General features: G+C 44.9%; 1 protein-coding gene across 4 annotated transcripts in view; it reads right to left on the reverse strand.

Moving 5' to 3' along the window:
* The window catches only part of PHF20 (PHD finger protein 20), a 70,431-nt gene that overhangs the window by 22,792 nt on the left and 26,318 nt on the right, over positions 1 to 21,321 (reverse strand). The window contains exons 11-14 of one of the 4 annotated variants that reach the window (XM_084271446.1): positions 19,381 to 19,557; positions 18,673 to 18,846; positions 9,167 to 9,445; positions 32 to 205 (exon numbers count right to left, since the gene is read on the reverse strand). In XM_084271446.1, the coding sequence (XP_084127572.1) occupies positions 32 to 205; positions 9,167 to 9,445; positions 18,673 to 18,846; positions 19,381 to 19,557 (804 nt within the window). The remainder of the gene's footprint in view (positions 1 to 31; positions 206 to 9,166; positions 9,446 to 18,672; positions 18,847 to 19,380; positions 19,558 to 21,321) is intronic. The other 3 variants (XM_084271448.1, XM_084271447.1, XM_084271449.1) reach the window with 3 other exon arrangements.

A 21,321-nucleotide genomic window follows, 5' to 3' on the forward strand; every position in this document is an offset into this window, starting at 1 on the left:
TCACTTTTCTTGTTAAACCAAAAAGGCATACCATTTTCAACTTTTTCTTGTGGCTTCTGCAGCAATCTTGCTATGTGGTTCTTGGGTGGTTCTCTAACAGAATGTCGATGACTATTTAATGCACTTACAGGAGTTGAAGTTCTTCTCTTTTCTATTTTGTCATCGCTACATGAGGCACTCCTTAGGGCTATGTGTAGAGGAGCATCTATAAAGAGAATAAAGATGAAGTCCAAGCTTTAAATGTTTTCAAAAAGTATGTCTACTTCACCAGCAGCACTTCTGGCAGTCCATGTGGAACGTTTCTGGTCAGACCCACTGCTCAGCGGCCGATCCTGGCAGCGTGACCATGGAAGAGGTGTTTAACAGAAGCTGACCTGTAATGCTTTTGTTGGGTTTGGATTTTCTCCCCCCACAAAGACACAGAGGATGCAAGTGCATTCCCCAAAGCCCTGTTTTTCCAGAAATACTGCAGCTTTGAAGGAAGATGGGAAGAGCAAGAGTTCAGAGGAACAGAGACATGGGTCAGATGGGTTTTTACTCGTTTAAGAGAAAAGAAGCCACCTTGTTAATTTAATCAGAGGAACCACTGCCTGGTCTCCAATGTGTGCTTTCTAATGAGGCCTAAAGAAACAGCACAGAGAAGCTCTACATACCTAAGGGCAGGCAGCATTTAAATAGTGTTTCAGCTGCAAGTGAGATCCAAGAATTCAGGAACCCTACCTAAAATCCGTAAGACTCACGACATATGGACATGGCTTTATCTGGGATTCAATGTACTATTTCAGAAAAACAGTTCTCATCTTCCTAACCACAGCTAGCAACTCCTACTGAAAGCTCCTGGGCCCAGAGCTGATAAAACCTAAGGCTGTGTGGCATGTAGGACAGCCAGGCTGAACAAGACAAGTACACTGCCATTTGGAGTAAGACATCAAGTATCTCAGCCAGCGAGCTGCCAAGGTGACAAGAATGTCCAATTCTATCATCATAACCGTCTTATAACTTCAGTGGGAATGAAAGGCAGCTGTCCTTCTCACCTCAAACCTTACATGCCACCTGGATTTTCACTTGGACACCTCTAAGTAATTGTGAGCAGTACCTGAAAGTGACTGAAAACAGAAGAAAGAGTCCAAGACAGCATCCTCACTGAAGCTGCATTAGAACTAGGGGGGAGAACCAAAGGGTTTCCTTCTGGTCACCTGCCATAGGGCTCTACAGCAGCCACAAGAAAAGACAGAAATTAGACCAAACCATAATTTCCACACAAGACTCTCTGTAAAGGCACCTTCTGTTGCCTTTCACTGGGTACTTTTTTATCTCAAGAGCTGCAAGACCGTGGAAGTCAGTGTACAAAGAATTACTAAAACCAGAAGATGCTCCTCGATAAGATACTGCAGTATCTGTACAGCCTTCCACTTTCAACAGGACTTCTCTTGCAGGAGAAAGTATCAAGGGGGGGGTTGGGTTTTTCTGTTTGTGGGTGCTGGTTTGTTGGGGTTTTTTTACTATAGATCTGTTTTTGTAGAACAGAATTTTCTCATCTGAAGACTTCCAAGATTAGTGGGTTTCAGAAGCCATCACATCCTTAGTTCAGAAAGACAAAAGTTTTTCTCATGGTACAAGGCAGCTGAAAGGCAACATTAAGGTAAAGGTACATCATAGCCTGTTTGGGAACAGCAATGTTTGAACAAACTTTCTGAAATGCCAACTGTTTCTTTCAGGAGAGGGTAAGTCGTCAAGTAAAGAAGCCTGTGTTGAGCTTTCCTGATTGTCTGTCACTCTGCATTAAGCTCCAAAAATATTCATGGGGCATCTTCTCTGGGCACCCCAAAATGACAATAGAAAAATCTATACAAACCAGACAATGTTCATGTAGGCCTCCTAACTTTCCCCTCTCCCAAGAACTCAACTTGGTTTCATGAAGCTAACATTTGAAGAACCCTATTGCCACTTTGATCCCACCAGAGTTTCAAGGAGCACAAGGGCGTCCTGTGGGCTGACTCTTGGTGGAAGATAATTATCCATTAGTATTTTAGCTTTGCCAGACTGAAATTAAGGATTTTTTTGCCAACAATGTGTCCTATTTTTATAACACAAAGGTTCATACACTCCTGTAAAATTTTTCCAGTCACAGGAACTCCAGCTGGGCAGTTTCAAGAAAGGCCAATGCAGAGCACACAATGGACATGGACAACACCCACGACTGCTGCTAGTGCTGTAACTAACCTCTCAAACCATGGCAGCACTACCAAGACTAGCAGGCAACAGGGTGACCACACTGTGGGGCTGTAAAGAACAGCAGGACGATGCTCAGAGACTCCCATTAGGGAGTGTGCAGGAGCATTGCCCCCAGCTGCCTATGCAGGTCCCACAAAGACACCTGCACCCATCTTAGAAGTATCCTGAGGTGGGACACAAGCTGCCTCTAAGCTACAACTTCCATGCATTCCTGATGATCACAGAATCATTAAGGTTGGAATAGACCTCCAAGATCATCTAGTCCAACCACCCTCCTGCCACCTCTGTCACTCACTAACCATGTTGCTCAGCACCTCATCCAACCTTTTCTTGAACACCCTGAGGGACGGCGACTCTACCACCTCCCCAGGCAACCTGTTCCAATGCCCAACCACTCTTTCTGAGAAGGAATTTCTCCTAATTTCTATCCTGAACCTCCCTGGAACAGCTTGCAGCCATTCCCTCATATCCTATGGCTATTTATGTTTGAGAAGAGGCTGACCCCAGCTCACCACAACCTCCTTTCAGGCAGCTGTAGAGAGCAATAGGGTGTCCCCTGAGCCTCTTCCTCTCCAGGATAAACAGTCCAGTTGCCTCAGCTGCTCCTCATTAAGACTTTTGCTCCAGACACGCTCCAGGACCTTGATGTCTTTCTTGTAGGGAAAGGCCCAAACCCAAATACATCATTTGAGGTGTGGCCCCACCAGAGCTGAGTACCAACTCAGGCACAAGTCAAGACAGATACTAGCACCCTTTAATACCTGTATGGCACAGAGTATCATTAATCATCATTAGAACTATACGATTCTCAGCAAATAGACCACCACAGCCCTCCAGACACCCAGGGCAGTTAACACTTTCACCGCTCTTCAACACTGATGTCATAATTGAACACCAGCAGATTAATTTCTAGCTCAAATGACACCAGGTACCACTGACAGCAACAGAAGACATGCTCATTAAAAGAATGGAGATGAAAAGGCTTGCAACTTAACTGCTCTCAGCCTTCTTCCACAGAGTTCTTTCAGGCCTCTCTTCTCTAAGCCTGGGAGAAACATCCATTTCCATATGAAGAGATAATCCAGAAGCAGTGAAGGATATACAGTGATGCACACACAGTTCTGAGATATGAAACCACCTAAATCATGTAGAAACCACAAGGCCTTAGGAGAACTTATACCCAAGAATGCCAAGGCTCAGTGGCAGACAAGGCAATAGCTTTCTGTTCAGTGCAATGCATAAGAGGTCAGAACCCAGACAAGATAATTCATCCTTCCCAGGATGTATCTCAATTTCTGAGTATTATGAATTAGAATATTCACTAATTTCAAGAACCAAAAGACAAAGTTACCACCTTGACTTACAGCTGGAACATTTCACACAGCCACCTTTCACAAACCAAATGCAGAATCTCAAGCCACAGAGCTGAAGGGCAGTTCCACAGAGCAGAGGGTGTTCATGCAGATCTTGCCTACTCTAGTGAGAAGCCCTGTGTTTGTAGGTCACCTGGGCACATGCCACTGACCAGCAGAGACACCCATTAGCCAATATTCAGAGGAGAAAGGAACCCCCCCAAAGGATCACCCTGGAACCCGCTGAGCCACATGGGCTGTTAACAGCTGCTGGCTGACAACCTCATGCTGAGCCATTTCAGCTGCCAAAGCCAGTTTGCCAACCAGCTTCCCCACACAGGCACAGGCATGTCAGGATCTCACCAGACACACAATGAGGACGAGCCCTCTGTTGTCTCGATCTGTACTCCAGGCACAGAGACACTGATGCATTAACAGCACGTGCTGGAACTGAGCAGCCAGAATTTTCTAAGGGTCAGCTCACCTACAAAGCTTCAGGCTGCTGACAGACCGTGCAGGGTTCTGCTCTCACAGGCTCCTCTGCAGAACAGATCTTCTAGTCTCCAACTACAATACACAGGTCTCTTGCTTTGTTTGCTTTTCTTCCTCATGACAGAGAACACCAGAACCAAGAGTGGCAACAACTCCATACCCACGTACCAACCTGCAGACTAACACTTCATGGCCTTTTTAACATCTCACAACCAGGTTTAGCTTGCACTGAAGCTGAAGACAGGTCTGAAGGGGATGTAAAGGGCAGCAAAGGATGAAGGCTCTGCCTGAAGAAGAGCTGTGCTGAGGGCAGTCTCAAGTCCTCCAGCACTACTCAGTGGTTGTTCACAGTATACCAGCCACCTCAGTGAAGATTTGATGGCATCTCCTTGCACACATTTATCAACTCCCTACTTGTTCACAACTAATGAGTTCAGAATTTCCTGGCAAACCTTCAGTACCCATGAAGCACAGGCCATGGAAAGGCTTTAAGGTGAGGTGCAGCAGCTGGGCAAGCACTGCAGTCTGGCACAAGCAGACTTTGTTAAACACAAGGGTACAAACTGTGTTTTACTGCATCTCCAAAGGAAGAGATTTTACAAAATAAATGAAAACCAGCAACTTGAAAAGACTCCAACTCAAGACAGACAAGGTTAAGATGTTCAAACTGTGAACTACATACACACAGAGCATGACATGTACTACTCCAGGCCTTGTGCCCCTGCAGTGGTCTCGGTCAGGAAACAAGCTTTATTAAAAAGTGCCTTTTGCAAGCACTTCACAGAAAACAACATGGAGACATGGACACAGCTGAAGGAGAAAACTGGCACCTTCAGGGGAAGCTGTTTACAGTCCGTGTTTGTAGAGCATGAGCCACAGAATGGGATGACAGGCTTCAACAGCAAATAAAGGGACCGTGGAGAGAGAGAAGGGATCACAAAGAAAAAGGTCTATCTTAAGGTTAATGCATATGAAATGTAGAATCACAGAATCACAGAATTGTAGGGGTTGGAACGGACCTCAAGAGATCATCGGGTCCACCCCCCCTGCCAGAGCAGCTCCCTAGCGCATATTGCAGACAGACATCCAGACGGGGCTGGAATCTCTCCAGAGAAGGAGACTCCACACCCCCTGGGCAGCCTGTCCCAGGGCTCCCTCACCCTCACTGGGGAAAAGTTCTTCCCCATGTTGGTGTGGAACTCCCTGTGCTCCAACTTGCAGCCATTGCCGCTTGTCCTGTCCCCACAGACACTGAAAAGGGGCTGGCCATTTCCCCCTGCATTCCATGCTTAAGATAGTTATAGACATTAATTAGATCCCCCCCTTTGTCTTCTCTTCTCAAGACTGAACAGCCCCAGCCTATTCAGCCTCTCCTCATAGGGGAGATGCTCCAGAGCCTTAATCATCTTTGTAGCCCTTCTCTGGACTCTCTCCAGGAGATCCCTGTCCTTTTTATACCAGGGAGCCCAGAACTAATGTGGTTCTACTCTTTAACACAGGAACCAGCAAGTAACTAACTGCCAAAAGTTTTCACAGACACTGCATTCTGTTCCCAACTGAGAAATGGGATCCACCACCTCAATTTGAGCTGTCAAACCTTTCTGCAACACAGACTTTGAGAAGCCACCTGCAGCCTATGCTCAAAAAGCTTGTTTTACACTTAGGCATCCACACACATTTGTGCAGGTCTTGGCTCTCCCCTGAGAAGGGCTGCAGGTGGCTCCAGGAAGCACCCACAGAGATGCAACGGAACCCACAACCTGAGGGCAGAAATGCTCGTGTCTCCTGTAGTGCAGGGAACACAAAATCCACTGCCTTGTTCTCTGTAAGGACAATCCCTTCAGGCACAACAGCAGCAAGACTCACCAAGGTAAGTATTGGGCCTGTGGAAAGAGCTGTTGCATCGTAATTTATCTTGTAATATATCCTAAGAAAGAAGAGGCCCTGTGTGAATGCATCCAGCAGCCATTTAAGTCTGTGTCATTCTGTTCAGAGCAGTAGGGCACACTTTGTACACAAGCTGGGCAAGAGTAGTTCCTTCCCCCCCATTCAATGAAGAGCCACCACAGGACTCAGGTATCTGTCAAATTTGCCACTGCAAAGGTGAGATCCTTCTTGGGGAAAAAGGAGAGAAGTGACAGTTCCACACAGCAACCTCTCCAGCTCACTCAAGTTTTGAGGCCAATGCTTCAAAACAACCTGGTCTAGGTAAAGGTGTCCCTGCTTACTGCAGGGGGGTGTGTGTGTGGATTAGATGCCTTTGAAGATTCCTTCCAACCTGATGCAGTCTGTGCCAAGTTACCACATCTCAGTTGTTGAAATTGCAGAGACTCCACTTTAGTGGAAAGCAAATACACCTAAAATCCTCTTTCCTGCACCTCACAACATGGTCACTGAAGAATACTTGCATTCACCTTCTATGTGTCAAAACTCTAATTTTAACCACTAAAGAGATTTTGCTACCATTCTGAATACTGCAGAGTTTCCTAGAACTTTAGGAACTGTAAGTATTTTAACTCTAAATCCAGCCAACAGTCCACCACACCATTTATTTAGAATTTACCATGTAGCATAAGCAGTAAGGAGGCCCAGAACATCACAGTAAAACTTATGAGCAAGGCTACCTCCAAGCTTAGGGAATTACACAACTCATGATTTCTAAAATCTGATCTGTTAGATTTAACTGCTCAAGAAAAGGTGACAGTTTCTATCTAGTATAGTCAAGTATAAAAGGACCTTTGTACCAGAAGGCAAAGTGAATATATTAAAACATTGAACAGGAGTATTTTTGATCAATAAAGGATAGTTGAGATGAAAAGTAAACCCACCATGTACCATACATATATTCAAAACTCTTCACTTTCACTACACTCAGCACATCCTGCAAAACCTTTTTAAAAGGTGACAAAGTGTTCAGTGGCAACAGAGCAAGTCTTGCCTAGCAGGCTGTCTACCTATACACACCAGTAACAGAAGAGGTGCTTGCAAAAAGACAGGAGAACAGACCAGAAAATGCAGCAGTATGAGCTCACACACCCCATTAACTCAGCTTTAGAACGTGTGCTGCTCCCACAACAAACAAATGGAATGAAGAACACAGTGAGTTAAAAAATAAATGGCACTTAATATCAGACATGTAACTGATATACAAGCACATTGCTGCTTCTCATCAAGAAAAACACTACTGTGGATCCCCATCAGCAGGCTCTGACAGAAGGGTTTCTGAGTGTAAAACCCTACAGTCCACCTTCCACCCTGAGGGATGGTTAACGCTGCCAGCACAACCCAGGGGCTATTGGCAGGGATACATCACATCATCAGAATGGTCCAGATCACAAATCCCCATTCATAGATGGGGAACAGAAAGAGCCAGAGCTTAAAATAAGCAAATACAGCTACAACTCAAGTCCATAAAGAATTACCTGCCTGTGCAGCCAAGGTGATGGCATCAAACCAGAGTGCACTTGAGGGTCAGGATAAATGGAGGGTCAGGATCTTGAGCCACCAGTCAGTTCATTCAAGACAATCACAAGAAAACAACTCAAACCACAGTAACAGTGTAGTTACAAACGAAGCACAGCCAACTCCACTCAAAACCCACCTGGACACGTTCCTGTGTGACCTACTCTATGTGATCCTGCTCTGGCAGGGGGTTGGACTAGATGATCTTTTTTCCAACCCCAAACACTCTGTGATCTCTTTATGGAGAAGAGCACAACATGCAAGAACCTATTTTAAAAGATCCCTGTGTGGTTGCTGGCATTCATTCTTCATAAGGCACTCATGTCAGGTGTGTCTGTCAAGGCAGACTTTGGGTTCATTTAAGCTGTATGCAAAGTATAATACACACCAGTTGGCACAACCCAATGCAGTCAAAGAAAAAATCTTCCTCTACTTAACCCAGTCTTATGCCTCTGCATTAACATTACAGAAGCATCTGGAGTGCAGAAGTCTGCATGGAGTAGCAGTATATTAAGTCACACTGTTAGAAGCAGCAGTAGCATCTCAAATGCAAAAGGTGTTTGCTGGACACATTAGGTAAAGCAGACATGAAGCAAAAGTAAGGCTACAGCAGCATATATGTACTGAGCTGCACCTCAGTGGAACATCTTGCAAGACTTTGAAATTCTTAATTAAAACAGAATTAAAGATCAAAGACAAAACCCACCAGGGGATTCAGCAAAGAGAAAGCTGGATTTTATAGAGCAGGCTCAATCAGAAGACAAGAGATGACAGCTTTGTATGGCTCTGCAGCACAAAGCACAGCCAGTCCACAAGAACAAAGTGCAGACAGGTTATCAACCCTGCAGTTCACAACTGGACTGAACTGCCCCACTGATGGTATTCAGGATACTGAGAAGAAAGTGCTCCAGGGAACGAGACAGTGAAGCAGAAGTTAATGCGATTCTGAAGACTGCAAAACAGTTGTTATTAAGAACTGATTTCTCCCCTAAACATTACCTGTTTTATTCCTTTCCACTACCCATCAGCTCTGTGAGAGCTGTCTTCACATACAGCTGTAACAACTGCATTTGGTAAATACTAGGGCTTTTTTCCCCCACAGGTCCAGCAATAAGGACTGTAAATAGTGCAGAAACTGATACTGATTTCTAGCTAAGCATTCTCTTTGAAATCCGGTCACAAAGGGTGAAGACCAAGTAACCAACAGGAGAGAACTGCAGTTACCCAGACTGCTTCCTGAACACAGAAAAGGACAGAAGTCTTTGAACAAAGCTTTTTAACTGCCAAGCCAGGGACAAAATGTGAGTCAGATACTTGAGGAATTGTTGTTTCAAAAAAAGAGCAGAGGTTGAATATTCAAGTGAGTTGTTACAGAGGAATGAGAAGCTGCACAGATGGTTCAGTGCAGAACATGATCTATATTTTTAGATGAGGGAATTTCTTCAGTATTATCTTCTCTAAATGTAACATTTCCACATATAATGCTTCTTCACCACAAAGAAATATGCTAAGATGGAGCCCTAAAGAGACTCCTCCAGCCCAAAAGAAACTTGATTTCTGCTCTTTCCTGCTTGTCCTGCCTGCTGCTGTTTTAAAAAAAGGAAGGAGATCAGCAACATACTTACACAAAGAACCAGCTGTGGTCCGTCCTCTTTTTGACCTTTCTTGATTAGCTTTCTGAGAAGCCAAAGCAGCTCTGGTTTGTATATTTCTGTTTACAGGGTTCCGCTGTGAGTCTGTGGCCTTCTCCAGTCCATGAAAGTATTTCATGTGATAATGCAATAACTTGGCTTTGCGGAAGGATTTGGAACACTCCAAAAACTTGCATCTAAACTTGGCATCTTGATCAACAGTTGCAGCTTTTTTTGATGCAAGAAAATTTGCTCTCCTACAAGGTTTTGTTACTGTAAGAACAAAACAGATTAATTCCCCATGCATTTGCTACATTTATCAAATGGTTTCCTGCACTTAAATCAATATGAAAGTTCAGAAAAGGGCATGCATTCCAACTCGTTAGCTGGGATATGCTAAAGAGACATTTAATGCTCTGTCTGCCTTTACCATCAACAGCTTTTAAGGGAAAACTGCCCTAACTGTACTCTTAAAAAGTGGCTGTCACGATGCCAGAGTCTCTGGGGATGCATTCCTGTCAGAAAACAGCATTTTGGTTCCATGAGTCCCTTGCCCAACAGCTGGTACCTCTGCTCACAGTGCTGCTGTAGGTCGAGCCTTACAGACTGCTTTTAGTCCGACCACTGGAGATTATGTTTTATCAAGTATTTTTGTTTATAACTGTTCACATCTTTGGGAAAGCCCTTTGCAAAGACAACAGTTCTGCTTCTTTGTGTGTAACGACTGTGCCACCTGCTTTCTGATGCCTCGTCTGACCACCAAAGTCTGACCCCTTCCAAGAACAAAATGGTATGTCAGAACCAGGTTTTTCAAAGTAAAATTGAAAGGTGTTTCAATTTGAGCAGCATTGAAGGAATGAAACTAAGCAAAAGAAAAATTGCTTGTATCTGTACAAAGTGTCCCCTGTGAGCTACAGTTAATTAGATTCTCAAAAAAACCAAGGCAAGTCTTCAGGCTCAAAGGAGGAACTTAAGCTTTACAGAGCACTGCTGTGCTACCCAGGGCTATACCTCAACTTAACCTGGTAAATCCCTATTTCTTCCTCCAGCATTTCAGAAACTTTGTATTCATGTTTTTTCCTAAGACATACACAAAAGAAACACTCTGAACTAGGAGTAAATCAGATTACTGTTACCAGTATCCATACCAAATAATACAGAAGAGAGGTTGAAATTTGGAAACACACAGAGATCCAGGCAATTATCCATCACTTATAAGCACACAGCATGAAAAAATCCCTCACAAACCAGAGGAAAAAGGAAAGGAGGGGTCACTTGCACAAAACACATTCTATATATAGTTTTCCCATTGGTTTTGCCAGTACTATTATTTCCACATTTACAGGCATTTTCAGACTTAAAGGATTAACAAGTAGTGTTTAAAGGTTAAGCCCCATACCTACCTACAGTGATGCAAAACTGAAGGTATGAAGCACAGGAACAAAAATTAAACCATTAGGAGCAGCTGAAAACAAGGAACCCTACAAAAAGGGGCAGGAAGAGTTAAGCTGTTCCACAAGTGCAGGTATGCAGGGGCAGAGTGAATGGCAGCTTTACAGGCAGCATCAGCACAGCCCCCTGGTAAGAGCACAGGGCAGGTTCTTCAGAAACGTTTAGCATGTAGCAACAAAAGCAGTGAGAGCTACTGAGCTGCACAAAGGGTATGGCACAGGGAGGAAAACCAGCCTAGATAGCTGTATCTGAACACACTCAGTGTTTAAGCACTGTGTTAGGACTGAGAGGCCACACTTGGAAGTCAGTGACACAGAGAAAGGCAGGTCACAGTACAGAGGAGGATTAAAATAATCACACACACACAGCAGGCTTGTTAGAAGAAAGGACATTCAGCCAACTTGGCAAACAAACCAGTAAAAATGACACTGCTTTTGGGTGCTTCACAAGGATAATGACAAGGAGAAGGACATTTTGACACAGCAGTGTTCTGGACACACTGCCAACATCCTGGCAGGGATGCTGCACCCAGCAACTGCTGGTAATAAGGTTGTGACCAGACAGCTGGATCACTCCTGCAGAATGCCAGAGTTTGCCAACACCAGCATCAAATATGCAGCACACCATCAGAAGCTGCACTCAGAAACAATGGGAAGAGTTTCAGGAACAGTCAGCTGGTTAAGTGAAAGTGCAGAAAGATTCTCTTGACAATGAAGTTAAAACCCAGCATTTGGGGCAATGGAAGAGAATTTGTTTCTATTTAATAACCAACATGAAGATGGGAAAACAACTGTAGCAGAAGGGAGTAATGGGGTCCAAAGATTTAGGGAAAGAGGTATTACAAAGATGACAAGGCGAACTATTATACCACAGCCCAGCTGTCACGATGAGGCCCTGTATCCAAGGTCAGAGCACTTCCCCTCCTCTAAGATGGACAGATACAGGGAATGGCTTCTAACCCACCCATCAGATACAAGTTAGGAGAGAAGCACAGGATCAAAGACAACAAAAACTTCGTGCAGCATGCAAAAGCATCTATTCAGAATAACAAAAGAATGCCAGTTTAGAACAAAGCTGAAATTGTGACCATCACCACAACGCTTGGGGGCATGTTCTTTACAAGTAACACAGCAGAATCCCTGCTGCCAGGGCAGGGCTGGATGGCAATGCCAGACTCCAGCACCACCAGAGCCCCAAAGGCTCTGAAGCCAACTCCCTGCACCAACACCTAAAGAAAAGGACTTCCCCCCCCTGCTCACACTTACAACACACAGCACTACAACTGGGTTGTACCCAGAGAAAGTCTGGCTGTATTAGCTTTGCATTTTCAGGCACTTGCCTTTTCAGAGGAGCTGGGAGGGTGTTTGCTGAATACAGAGGAGAGCTCATGATAGACCTGCTGCTTCTGCCATGCTTATACTCAAAATTAAGCCTCCTCCCTCACCTGGCATTCTGTCAGCCACTAAAAATTTAACTACAGACTCAAGGTCAGACAACAGTGGCTTCTTTAACTTTCCCTACAGAAAAACACCATCCCTCCAGCATTCAAGTCCCCTCCCCTTCTCACTGTGCTCTATTATCCAAAGCTCAAGCTACAACCAAGTTCAGCAGGAAGCTTACAGTAACATGTCACCATGTGAAGCTTCTGAATATGCATGAAAGTTATATCCCCCTCACCCCCCCAATTCTTTTTCTGCCTTGGCTCTTGCTGGGACAGGAATTTTTGGCATCAGCAGAGCACCTTGACTCAAAATCTGGTATCCTGAGACACCTTCTGCAAGACACTGGTGAGACCTACAGTCTCCCTTTCATGGTCTCCACAAAAATACTAAACAAGGATCAAGTTGTTCACCTGCTGTTAAACTAAACCTACAGAGTCTCCAGAGTGCACATGCTCTGCTGCTTCCATGTGTATTGTTTTTCAAGACTGTGTGTTGCCATTAGCTTTGCAGACATAGGTGTTCTGTATCCCAGGGGTAACTGCACAGGTGACTCTGGATAGTGACCACAAACCCCACCACACATTTCCACCTGTTCACACAAAGGTGAAGTTGATCTGTGGGGTCTAATGCTATCAGTTCAGCACAAACCACCTCAAAATTCTCAGCAGTATTTTAGAGCTGGTGCCTACTTGGGAAGGCAGTCTCATAATAGTCTGCCTTTTACTTCACCCAGCTGACACTTTTCACACAGTGCTTTAGCTCAATAGTGTGAAATGATCCAACTTCCTCATTAATCACCTATTTCTTTGATATCATTTCTTCTGCAATCTTACAATGGGCTCATTAAAAGTGTTCCTGTTCATCATTCTAGAACCCAAACTGTATTTCTTCAAATTTTGTTTTCAAAAACCTCTGTCTTTCCAAATCTCAGTTGTGATACAAAGCACATCTTGCCTGACTGCTCTTCTCAAACCACTTTAGGTCAGCACAGCATGCAAGCATTTCCAGTGCACCCATGATCCAGTTGCTATAATAAACATTTACTGCATCAATAATCAGAGATTGGGGGTTTTGAGCCTGAAACACTACTTGCCTGCTCAAGACAGCATCCCATCTGACCTGTCCCTCACCACTTCTCCCTGTGCTGGCACTACCTTTGTACCAGTAAGAACAAGGAAGCCTGTAACACACAAAGAGCTTGTAGGCATGCAGTGTGCTGCTCTGCAAACCTCCACATGCTTTCTGAGGGGCCAGCAGCTGGAGGGACAATAAAGGCTTTACTTGTCCTTCCAAGGGTGAGGGATGAGCTTTATGTACTGTGCTGTTATGTTTCAAGTAACAGCTTCTGTACTGCCCTGAAGGACTCAAAGCCCACCCAGATAAGCCACAGGAGACACAGCTGCTCTCTCAAACTGGGTGCAAGGGTATTACTGTTCTCCTTAACTGCAACCCAAAGCTACAAAGTAAGGAAAACACACACGTGGTGAGTCCAAGGCAAATGGAATCCCTGATGCATGTCTATGCAAATAAACAAGTAAATCTGAAGAGTGCTGGGAAATTCAACTACCAACACAACAGCAGAGCTACACAAAGCAGAGGCAGCTCACCTTTCAAGTCACATCAGTTGGCAAGGGTAAAGCCACAAAAACAGCTGCAGAGTGCTTCTAAGCCACTTTCACACACATGAAACAGAGCTTTAACTTGCTGCTTTCTGAAAAGCTTCATTTATCTACAGGTGATTCGATGAAATGTAATCATGCTGAAGAGACTGATGTAGGTGTAGCTTAAGAGACAATTAATATAACCTCAATATAAGAATTTTCATGGTTTTAAGAATAGATTAGTTTTGGAGAAAATAGCTGTAACTGTGGGTGCTGCTTTGTGAGAGCAGCTGCAAAACTCAACAGCCTTGAAGATAAAGAAGAAAGAATTCGTGTGGTTTAGAATAGACAGTATGTGTGTGTTTTTAAGAACGGATTGTTTTGGATCTTAGCAGGATTTGGCTGTAATCACATGAGCTGTTTCATGAAAGCAGCTACAAAACTTCACTATAACAGTGCAACAGCCTTGAAACTAGAGGAAGCAGGAGTCATAAATAATGAGACTAACAATGAATTAAGAGACAGAGAATATCTTGTTTTCAGTGAAAAGCATCAACTAGCTGGTGCAGGAATGTGTTTGGAGCCCAGATAAGCAAAGAATAAACATACTGAGAACAAAAAATTGTTCAAAATTTTGCTGAAATAATTTTAACTTCCCAGAGTTTTGCCAAGCCCTGTAGAGCCCTTCCAGTAACACCACAGACAGACACACTGTCAAACATAACCAGCACATAACCACTCCAAATTGTACCTGCTGTTACAAATGTCTACAACTACTGTGTATCCTGAACCATCCACCAACCAGTGACTGGGAAACACCTTTTAAAAAGTGCATTTGTCCTTAGAAATTCCTGATATTCTAATGCTGTAAGAATCACGTTCTTCCTATCCATCATGCCAGTTAAAACCAGTCCTCCCAGGCTGCATCACCCCCCTGCACCAAAACAACTCTCACACCACACAGTTACTAGTTTTGTTGCTTTCTGGTATTCTCCTAGCCTACAGCCAAATACAAGTCAGTACTGGGTTAACGTGGTGCTGTAAGAAGTCACCTTTGATCTTATCTTCCATGCTTTCTTTTGTCAGAAACTTGGAGGAAGAAATACCCTTTTCTTCCACCTGCACCACCTGTCCTGACAGCATACTTCTCCCCTTCCCAAGCCCCAAATCTCCAGTACATACAGCAGCCTGAGACCATAACCTCAGGCCACAGAGCCACTGGTATCTGGAGAGATGTCAATCTGTTCCCTGGGTCACTGCCCACATGTCGCTCGCTCAGACTCTCTAATGCCCCCTCCAAAGAGCAATTCTGAGACTTGTCAGAGGCCAGGCCAAGGGGACATGCTGTCACACACAGTGCCTGGGGGAAAAACCAGCCTTGCTGTTAAACCCCCACCCCCAGCAGTCCCATCTGCGCTGGAGCCTGCAGGCACCAAGCACCCCACAGGCAAGATAGAAGGACCTACACTAGCTACAGTCCCTGATAGGAACTATGGATTTTAAAACTCTTGTATCAAAAAACACTCCCTAATAATGTTTGTAAAGTTGATTCAGTTTGGATATGTAGATTTTTTTACTAGGATTTCAGTTGGCAGTATTTACTCAAGAAGACTCTGCAGTTCTCATTCCCACCCTTCAGAGGTTTCTCCAATAACAACACCTGCATGCTACATCTGGATACCCACCCAGGTGCCTGTCTGCCATTGTTAACATTAATGATATGGCTTTAAGTGAAACAAAATCCAAGTCCAGCAGCATGGATTTTCAGGCAGCACCACAGTGCTCAAGTTCAGGTCAGAATTCGACAACTGGGCACCCTGACTTTACCAAAATCCAGCTCACTCAAGTACCAACAGAGGTAAACTGGCATCCACAAGCTGTACCAGAGGCTGTAGGCAGGTGGGTGAACCATGTCACATTCCCACAGCATCAGCCTGGATCCTATAAAGCCAGCTGAGGGAGGGCCCATCCCACACATCACAGCAGTGTGCCCAGCACCACACACAGGTATTACATGCTCAGCTGGAATTCTCCCTGTTCAGCCCCCAACTACAAATGCTCAGCAGCACTTAGATTAGGAGTGAGAGGGAAGCAGCAGTTACAGCAAGAGATAACTCAAGAAATGAGGTTTCTGAGCTGCCACGGAGGGTTCACCGCGCGCCAGCGTCGGCGTCCTGCCCCATTCACCTGCTGCCAACGCTACACTCCCCAGCTGCTGAGAAAGCAGAACTGAGAACTGCCACCTTATGAATTTCAGACAGACAAGTGACTCCCTCTCCCTACTTCCTCCTTTATGAACCACAGCATCTCACCCCAACACATATTATACAAGTTCAAGGCAGCTGTAACCCACATCTGTAAATCTCAATCAGAATGTAAGTGTGCAAGCAGAGGGAAAAATCCACTGGTATTTTATCCTAAATCCATCAACCATTTCCCTGAAGATTTATCATGGGAGGAGATTTCCCTGTGAGCAACAAATACACAGAGAAATAACAATTTATACACATGCTTGTTTTCTCTATTTGTTCTTCCAGAGTCACTGGAAGAGATGTGTTTGCTGTAACCCCCAAGACATACTGCTGAGCACATACTAGCTCCAACCACAGTAGAACCCTGAACTTGATTTTCTTCCCAAGAAGCCTTCTCTGAAGATGACCATACAGCACCACCCCATGTGCATGTACACCAGTAAAAATTGTTAAAACACATTTGATCTCAGTTACTTGCAACTAAGACACTGTGAAACTCTATGAAAAGTTCCCATCCTAAATGAGCACCTAAGTTAAAAAAGAATATGCCACAGCAGGCAGGTTTGGGTTTTTTAGTAGTTCACCACTAACCCCAAAACTTTGTGATTACCCATTATAATACCAAGTAAAGTCATCTTTATTTTTGAGAATATTCCATGACTGCTTCTGGATTGTTTTACAGAGTCTTCTCAATACTGCATTAACTAGAAGAGCACCTGTAACCATTAACACAGTTTTTCCATACTGGCAATACAGTGCATTTTCAAAGAGCTGAGACTTCCCATTCTCCAATTTCTCAGACCTTATCAAGCCATGCTGTGGTCTGTCCATGTGCAGTGCAGTGAGTACCTCCAAGAGGTTACACCAAAGCAAGCACCACCTTACAAATGATTCCTGCAAATTTTCAGTTTGGAGTGTATTTATTTACCCATTGGTTGCCAGCTAAAAAACCCCACACAGTAAGTTTATCATGCAAGACTGCCTGAGTTAAACATTTTACTGTACTGTTTTCCTACATAAAGAATGTCCAAAAAGTGACTGTATCCACTGTAGTGGAAAGCTTTGCCCCACCTTCTCCTTAAGTTGTTAAAGGCTGGAAAGTGAGTATTTCTCCAACATACTGAAGATTCTTCCCATTTTCAAAACATCTGTGACCTGCTACATCTCCTAGAAGCAGTGCCTCTCAGGTGCAAGTCCTGCACACTTCACCTCAGAGCAAGTAAGGTCAGTTACCTGCTGGGAGCCATGCTGGTGCCTGGCACTTCTCCAACGCCTGTCGCTGGAGACACAACAACCACCAACAGGATCAAGCAGTATTGCTACTTTTTGACATCTCCCAGTGTCTGCAGTCCCTCTGCCAAGAACAGCAGGGACATCTTCCAGGGATTCCATGAAGGTGGGAAGAAGAATAATTAAGGCTTAGAGGCAGTGGATGGAGTAGCACCTTTGAGAGCCCATCTCTGGGCTGGAGAGCTGCAGGCAGGCTGGCACCAGCTTCTGTACTCAGGGCTAACACAGACAGGAACTGCATTTCCTATCAAAGACTAACCTTCTGTGCAGTCAGAAAACCAAAGAGGGGCCTTGCCAAAACAAGCTTCAGCCTATCACTAAAAAAATCCAACCAGAAAGTATGTTACAGCCTGAGAGACACAGCAGTCAGAGCAGCAATGAGCCACCAGCAGCCAGTCTGCTCTGAACACGCTGCCAGGAAAAGCACAGCCCAACACACACCAGCTCCAAGCTGCTGGGTGTGGGATACAGGTGGATCTATCAGGCTGGTTTGGAAGGAGAGCCAAATACAGATCACTCCACCAGTGCTGAGCAACTGTAAATCCCCACTAAACAGAATCATAGAATAGAATCATAGAATGATCTGGGTTGGAAGGGACCCCAAGGATCACAGAGCTCCAACCCCCTGCCACAGGCAGGGACACCAACCTCCAGGCCTCCATGCTCTGTTCCACTTCAGATTATCTTGTGGGGTTTTCCTAGAACATAAACTAGGGAATTTGGAGTTCAGGTTTCCTCAGCTGCAGATCTGAGTATTAAAGTTACAACAAAGACTCACAGGACAGTACTGTATTTTGGTGTAGCCTACTGTCTATAGTAGGCTTGTCTGTCTATCCACTACTGTCTATAGTAGGCTTGTCTGTCTATCCACTACTGTCTATAGGAGGCTTCTATAAGCTATAAGAAATTTTATTTTGGAAAAGCAAGGCAAGTACACTCCCCAGCTAAGAGAAAAATAAAATATACACCTCAAGACAGACACTGGAATGTTTGAACTGTTTCAAAAATTTACACTAAGACCTCTAAACAGCCTAGGGCTTAAGTGTAACAGAAGCCAAAATACACCACTGCACAGTCAGGATTCCCAAACCTCAATGCTACCACGTACCTGCAGCACAGAAATCACAAAAGAAGATCATCTTTCAAGATATTAGTCCAACTTAATCCAGAATTACAAGTCTCAAATTTTAACCTGAAAAATGTGCTAATTTCACCGTTCACATGCTAAAAATAGCACCTGCTGTTCAGTTATTTAAAACTTATTTTTTTAGAAGACTACTGTCAGTTTCCAAAGCACAAGATCAAAACCAAGTCCATGTGGAATAGAAACATGCATTTTTTCCTCCAGTTAGCACTGCAAGAACACACTATTTTTGTTAGTGACACTTGTGCAAGCATGTAACACCTGGCACAAGCTGCCTTGTGAAGTGCATCAATATTAAGTATGAAATCAAAATATGAACCTGTAGCAGCAGAAGGTTCTGGAGACCTTACAGTAACAGAGGAAGATTCAGGGTCTTCAGCTTTCTCTTCCTGTGAGCTGGCATCGGTGCCGAACGCTGTGCTGTGTGATGTGTCTCCCAGAGATCCTTCCTCACCCAGGCTTTGGTCAGGTTCAGCAGGAACATCTAACTGGACTAGAACAGAGGAACCAGTCTGACTGAGTAAAAGGCACACAAAAGCCTGTTCCAGAGCACTGATGTGCCTGTGCAACACACTGCAGAGGAGACAAACACCCACCCATGCTCAGGCTGCTTGCTGTTGTATTAACACTAAGGTAAGTTTTTACAATACAACTACTTGTAGCAACCCTCTAAACTTAGAGCTGCTTTGAAACACACACAGTGCTAACTCTTTATAGCCTAAAACTGGGACAGGTCTCCTCAAAGCACTACCAGAGGTCCCCTAGAAAGGCAACAGCAGTGAAGCACAGGGCAGAAAGATGATTCTTGAACTCCACCCAGTTCCAGAATAAAAGCACCCTGTTTGGTGTTCTTAAGAGTCCAAGATGAGGATTAAACTACATACTCAGCATTCGGATTACTTCAGTCTAGAAGTGCTGAAAACTCTGTAATTACACCATTTTCACAAGCATCACCTGCATCCCTGAACTTCAACAAAACATGGATGTCTTCTTTTATAAACCTAGAGTACACCAGGATGCTGCTTACCCTTCTCAGGCTCCTTTTGGTTAGATACTGCATCTGTCAAAGGCTGACTTTCTGTTGAAGTTGTGACGTGATCTGTATTTAAAATCTCCTGGCTAATACTAGATGAGAGTCTTGAAGATCGTCTCCTGATCTGGTCTCTTTCAGGGTTATCCAAAGAATTCTTCACTTTTTCCTGAGCTGGAATAGACAAGTTTAATGGTAGCATGGAGTTAGGTAAATAGCTCACAAGCAAACCTTAAAGGCTTCTCCTTCCAGTGACTGTTCAAAAGCGTGATCACTGTCCCAGTGATCAGAGCATTCTGTAAAAGCTCCAGTCATACTAACAGTTATAAATCAGCAAACAAATAGAGTAAAAGCCCACAGGTTGCTCAACTTTTTGTTCTGGTAACAAATTTGAAGATTACAGACCAGTATCTTACTGGTAAAACATTGCTTTAAACAGCAGCCACCCCCCAGGAAGTATATAATATATATACACAGTATTGCTAAGTCAGACAAGAGAATTCAGACACACAACTCTGACCCCAAGCTGCACAAAGTAAGTATGCTCAAGTCTTGAGACACTGGTCGTAAGAAAAGACAGCTGCCTTCACACCTTCATGTCCCTGTTAGCCTTACTGCTGTAAAAAATGTAATTTTCTTTCCTTGTCACACACTTGAGCTCTTCAACACCACCACACAGTACACCAAGTTAGAACAGAAGCTGTGCCATACCCTTGCAAGAAGGGTAAGAAAGACCCTGGTAATTACAGGCCTGTCAGTGTCACCTCAGGGCCCGGCCAAATTCTGGCGAGAACCATACTGGGAGTGACTGACAAACACCTGAAGCCCTGGCTGCAGCCCAGCCTGGGGGATCAGGCGCTGGAGAGCAGCCCTGGGAGAGGGATTTGGGGGTCTCTGTGGACAGAGAGTTACCCACCAGCCAGCAGCGTGCCCAGGCACCAGGAGGGGCAATGGCATCCTGGGGGCATCAAGCACGGCACGGCCAGCCCAGGGAGGGGACTGTCCCGCTCTGCCCTGCGCTGGGACGGCCTCACCCCCAGTCCTGGGGCAGCTTTGGGCTCCACAGGACAGGAGGGACACAAAATTACTGGAGAGGATCCAGAGGAGGCAACGAGGATGGGGAAGGGTCTGGAGGGGAAGGATTACGAGGGGAGGCTGAAGGCCCTGGGGTTATTCAGCCTGGAGAAGAGGAGGCTGAGGGGAGACCTCATGGGGTCTGTGGCTGCGTGACTAGGGGAGCAGAGGGGCAGCACCCATCTCCTCTTTTAGGGACCAGGGACAAAACCCCAGAGAACAGCGTGAAGCTGTGACAGGGGAGGTTTATGTTGGATGTGAGGAAGAGGTTCTCTACTGAGAGGGGGGTCAGGCACTGGTACAGGCTGCCCAGGGAAGGGGTCACAGCCCCGAGCTGGGCTGAGGGCAAGAACTTCAGCCTCGCAGAGAACTTGGGGGTGCTGGTGGATAAGCAGCTCGACATCTGCTGACAAGGTGCACTCACAGCCCAGAGGGCCAACTGTATCCTGGGCTGCATCAAAAGGACTGTGGCCAGCAGGTTAAGGGATGTGATTCTGCCCTTCTATTCTGCTCTCATGAGACCCCCACCTTGAGTACTGTGTCCAGTTCAGGAGTCCCCAACATAAGGACACGGAACTGTTGGAATGAGTCAGGAGGAAGGCCATGAAAATGAGGGCTGGAGCATCATTCCTTTGAAGACAGGCTGAGAGAGTTGGGGTTGTTCAGTATGGAGAAGTGTCTGACGGGGAGACCTTATAGCAGCCTTCCAGTACTTGAAGAGGGCCCACGTGAAAACTTGGAAGGAACTTTTTAGAAGGGCATGTAGTTATAGGATGAGGGGGAATGGTTTTAAATTGGAAGGGTGTAGATTTAGATTGGATATTAGGGAAAAAAAATTCACTACAAGGGTGGTGAGACACTTGC

Source organism: Gallinula chloropus (assembly GCF_964237585.1).
Source record: "Gallinula chloropus genome assembly, chromosome: 16".
NCBI lineage: Eukaryota > Metazoa > Chordata > Aves > Gruiformes > Rallidae > Gallinula > Gallinula chloropus.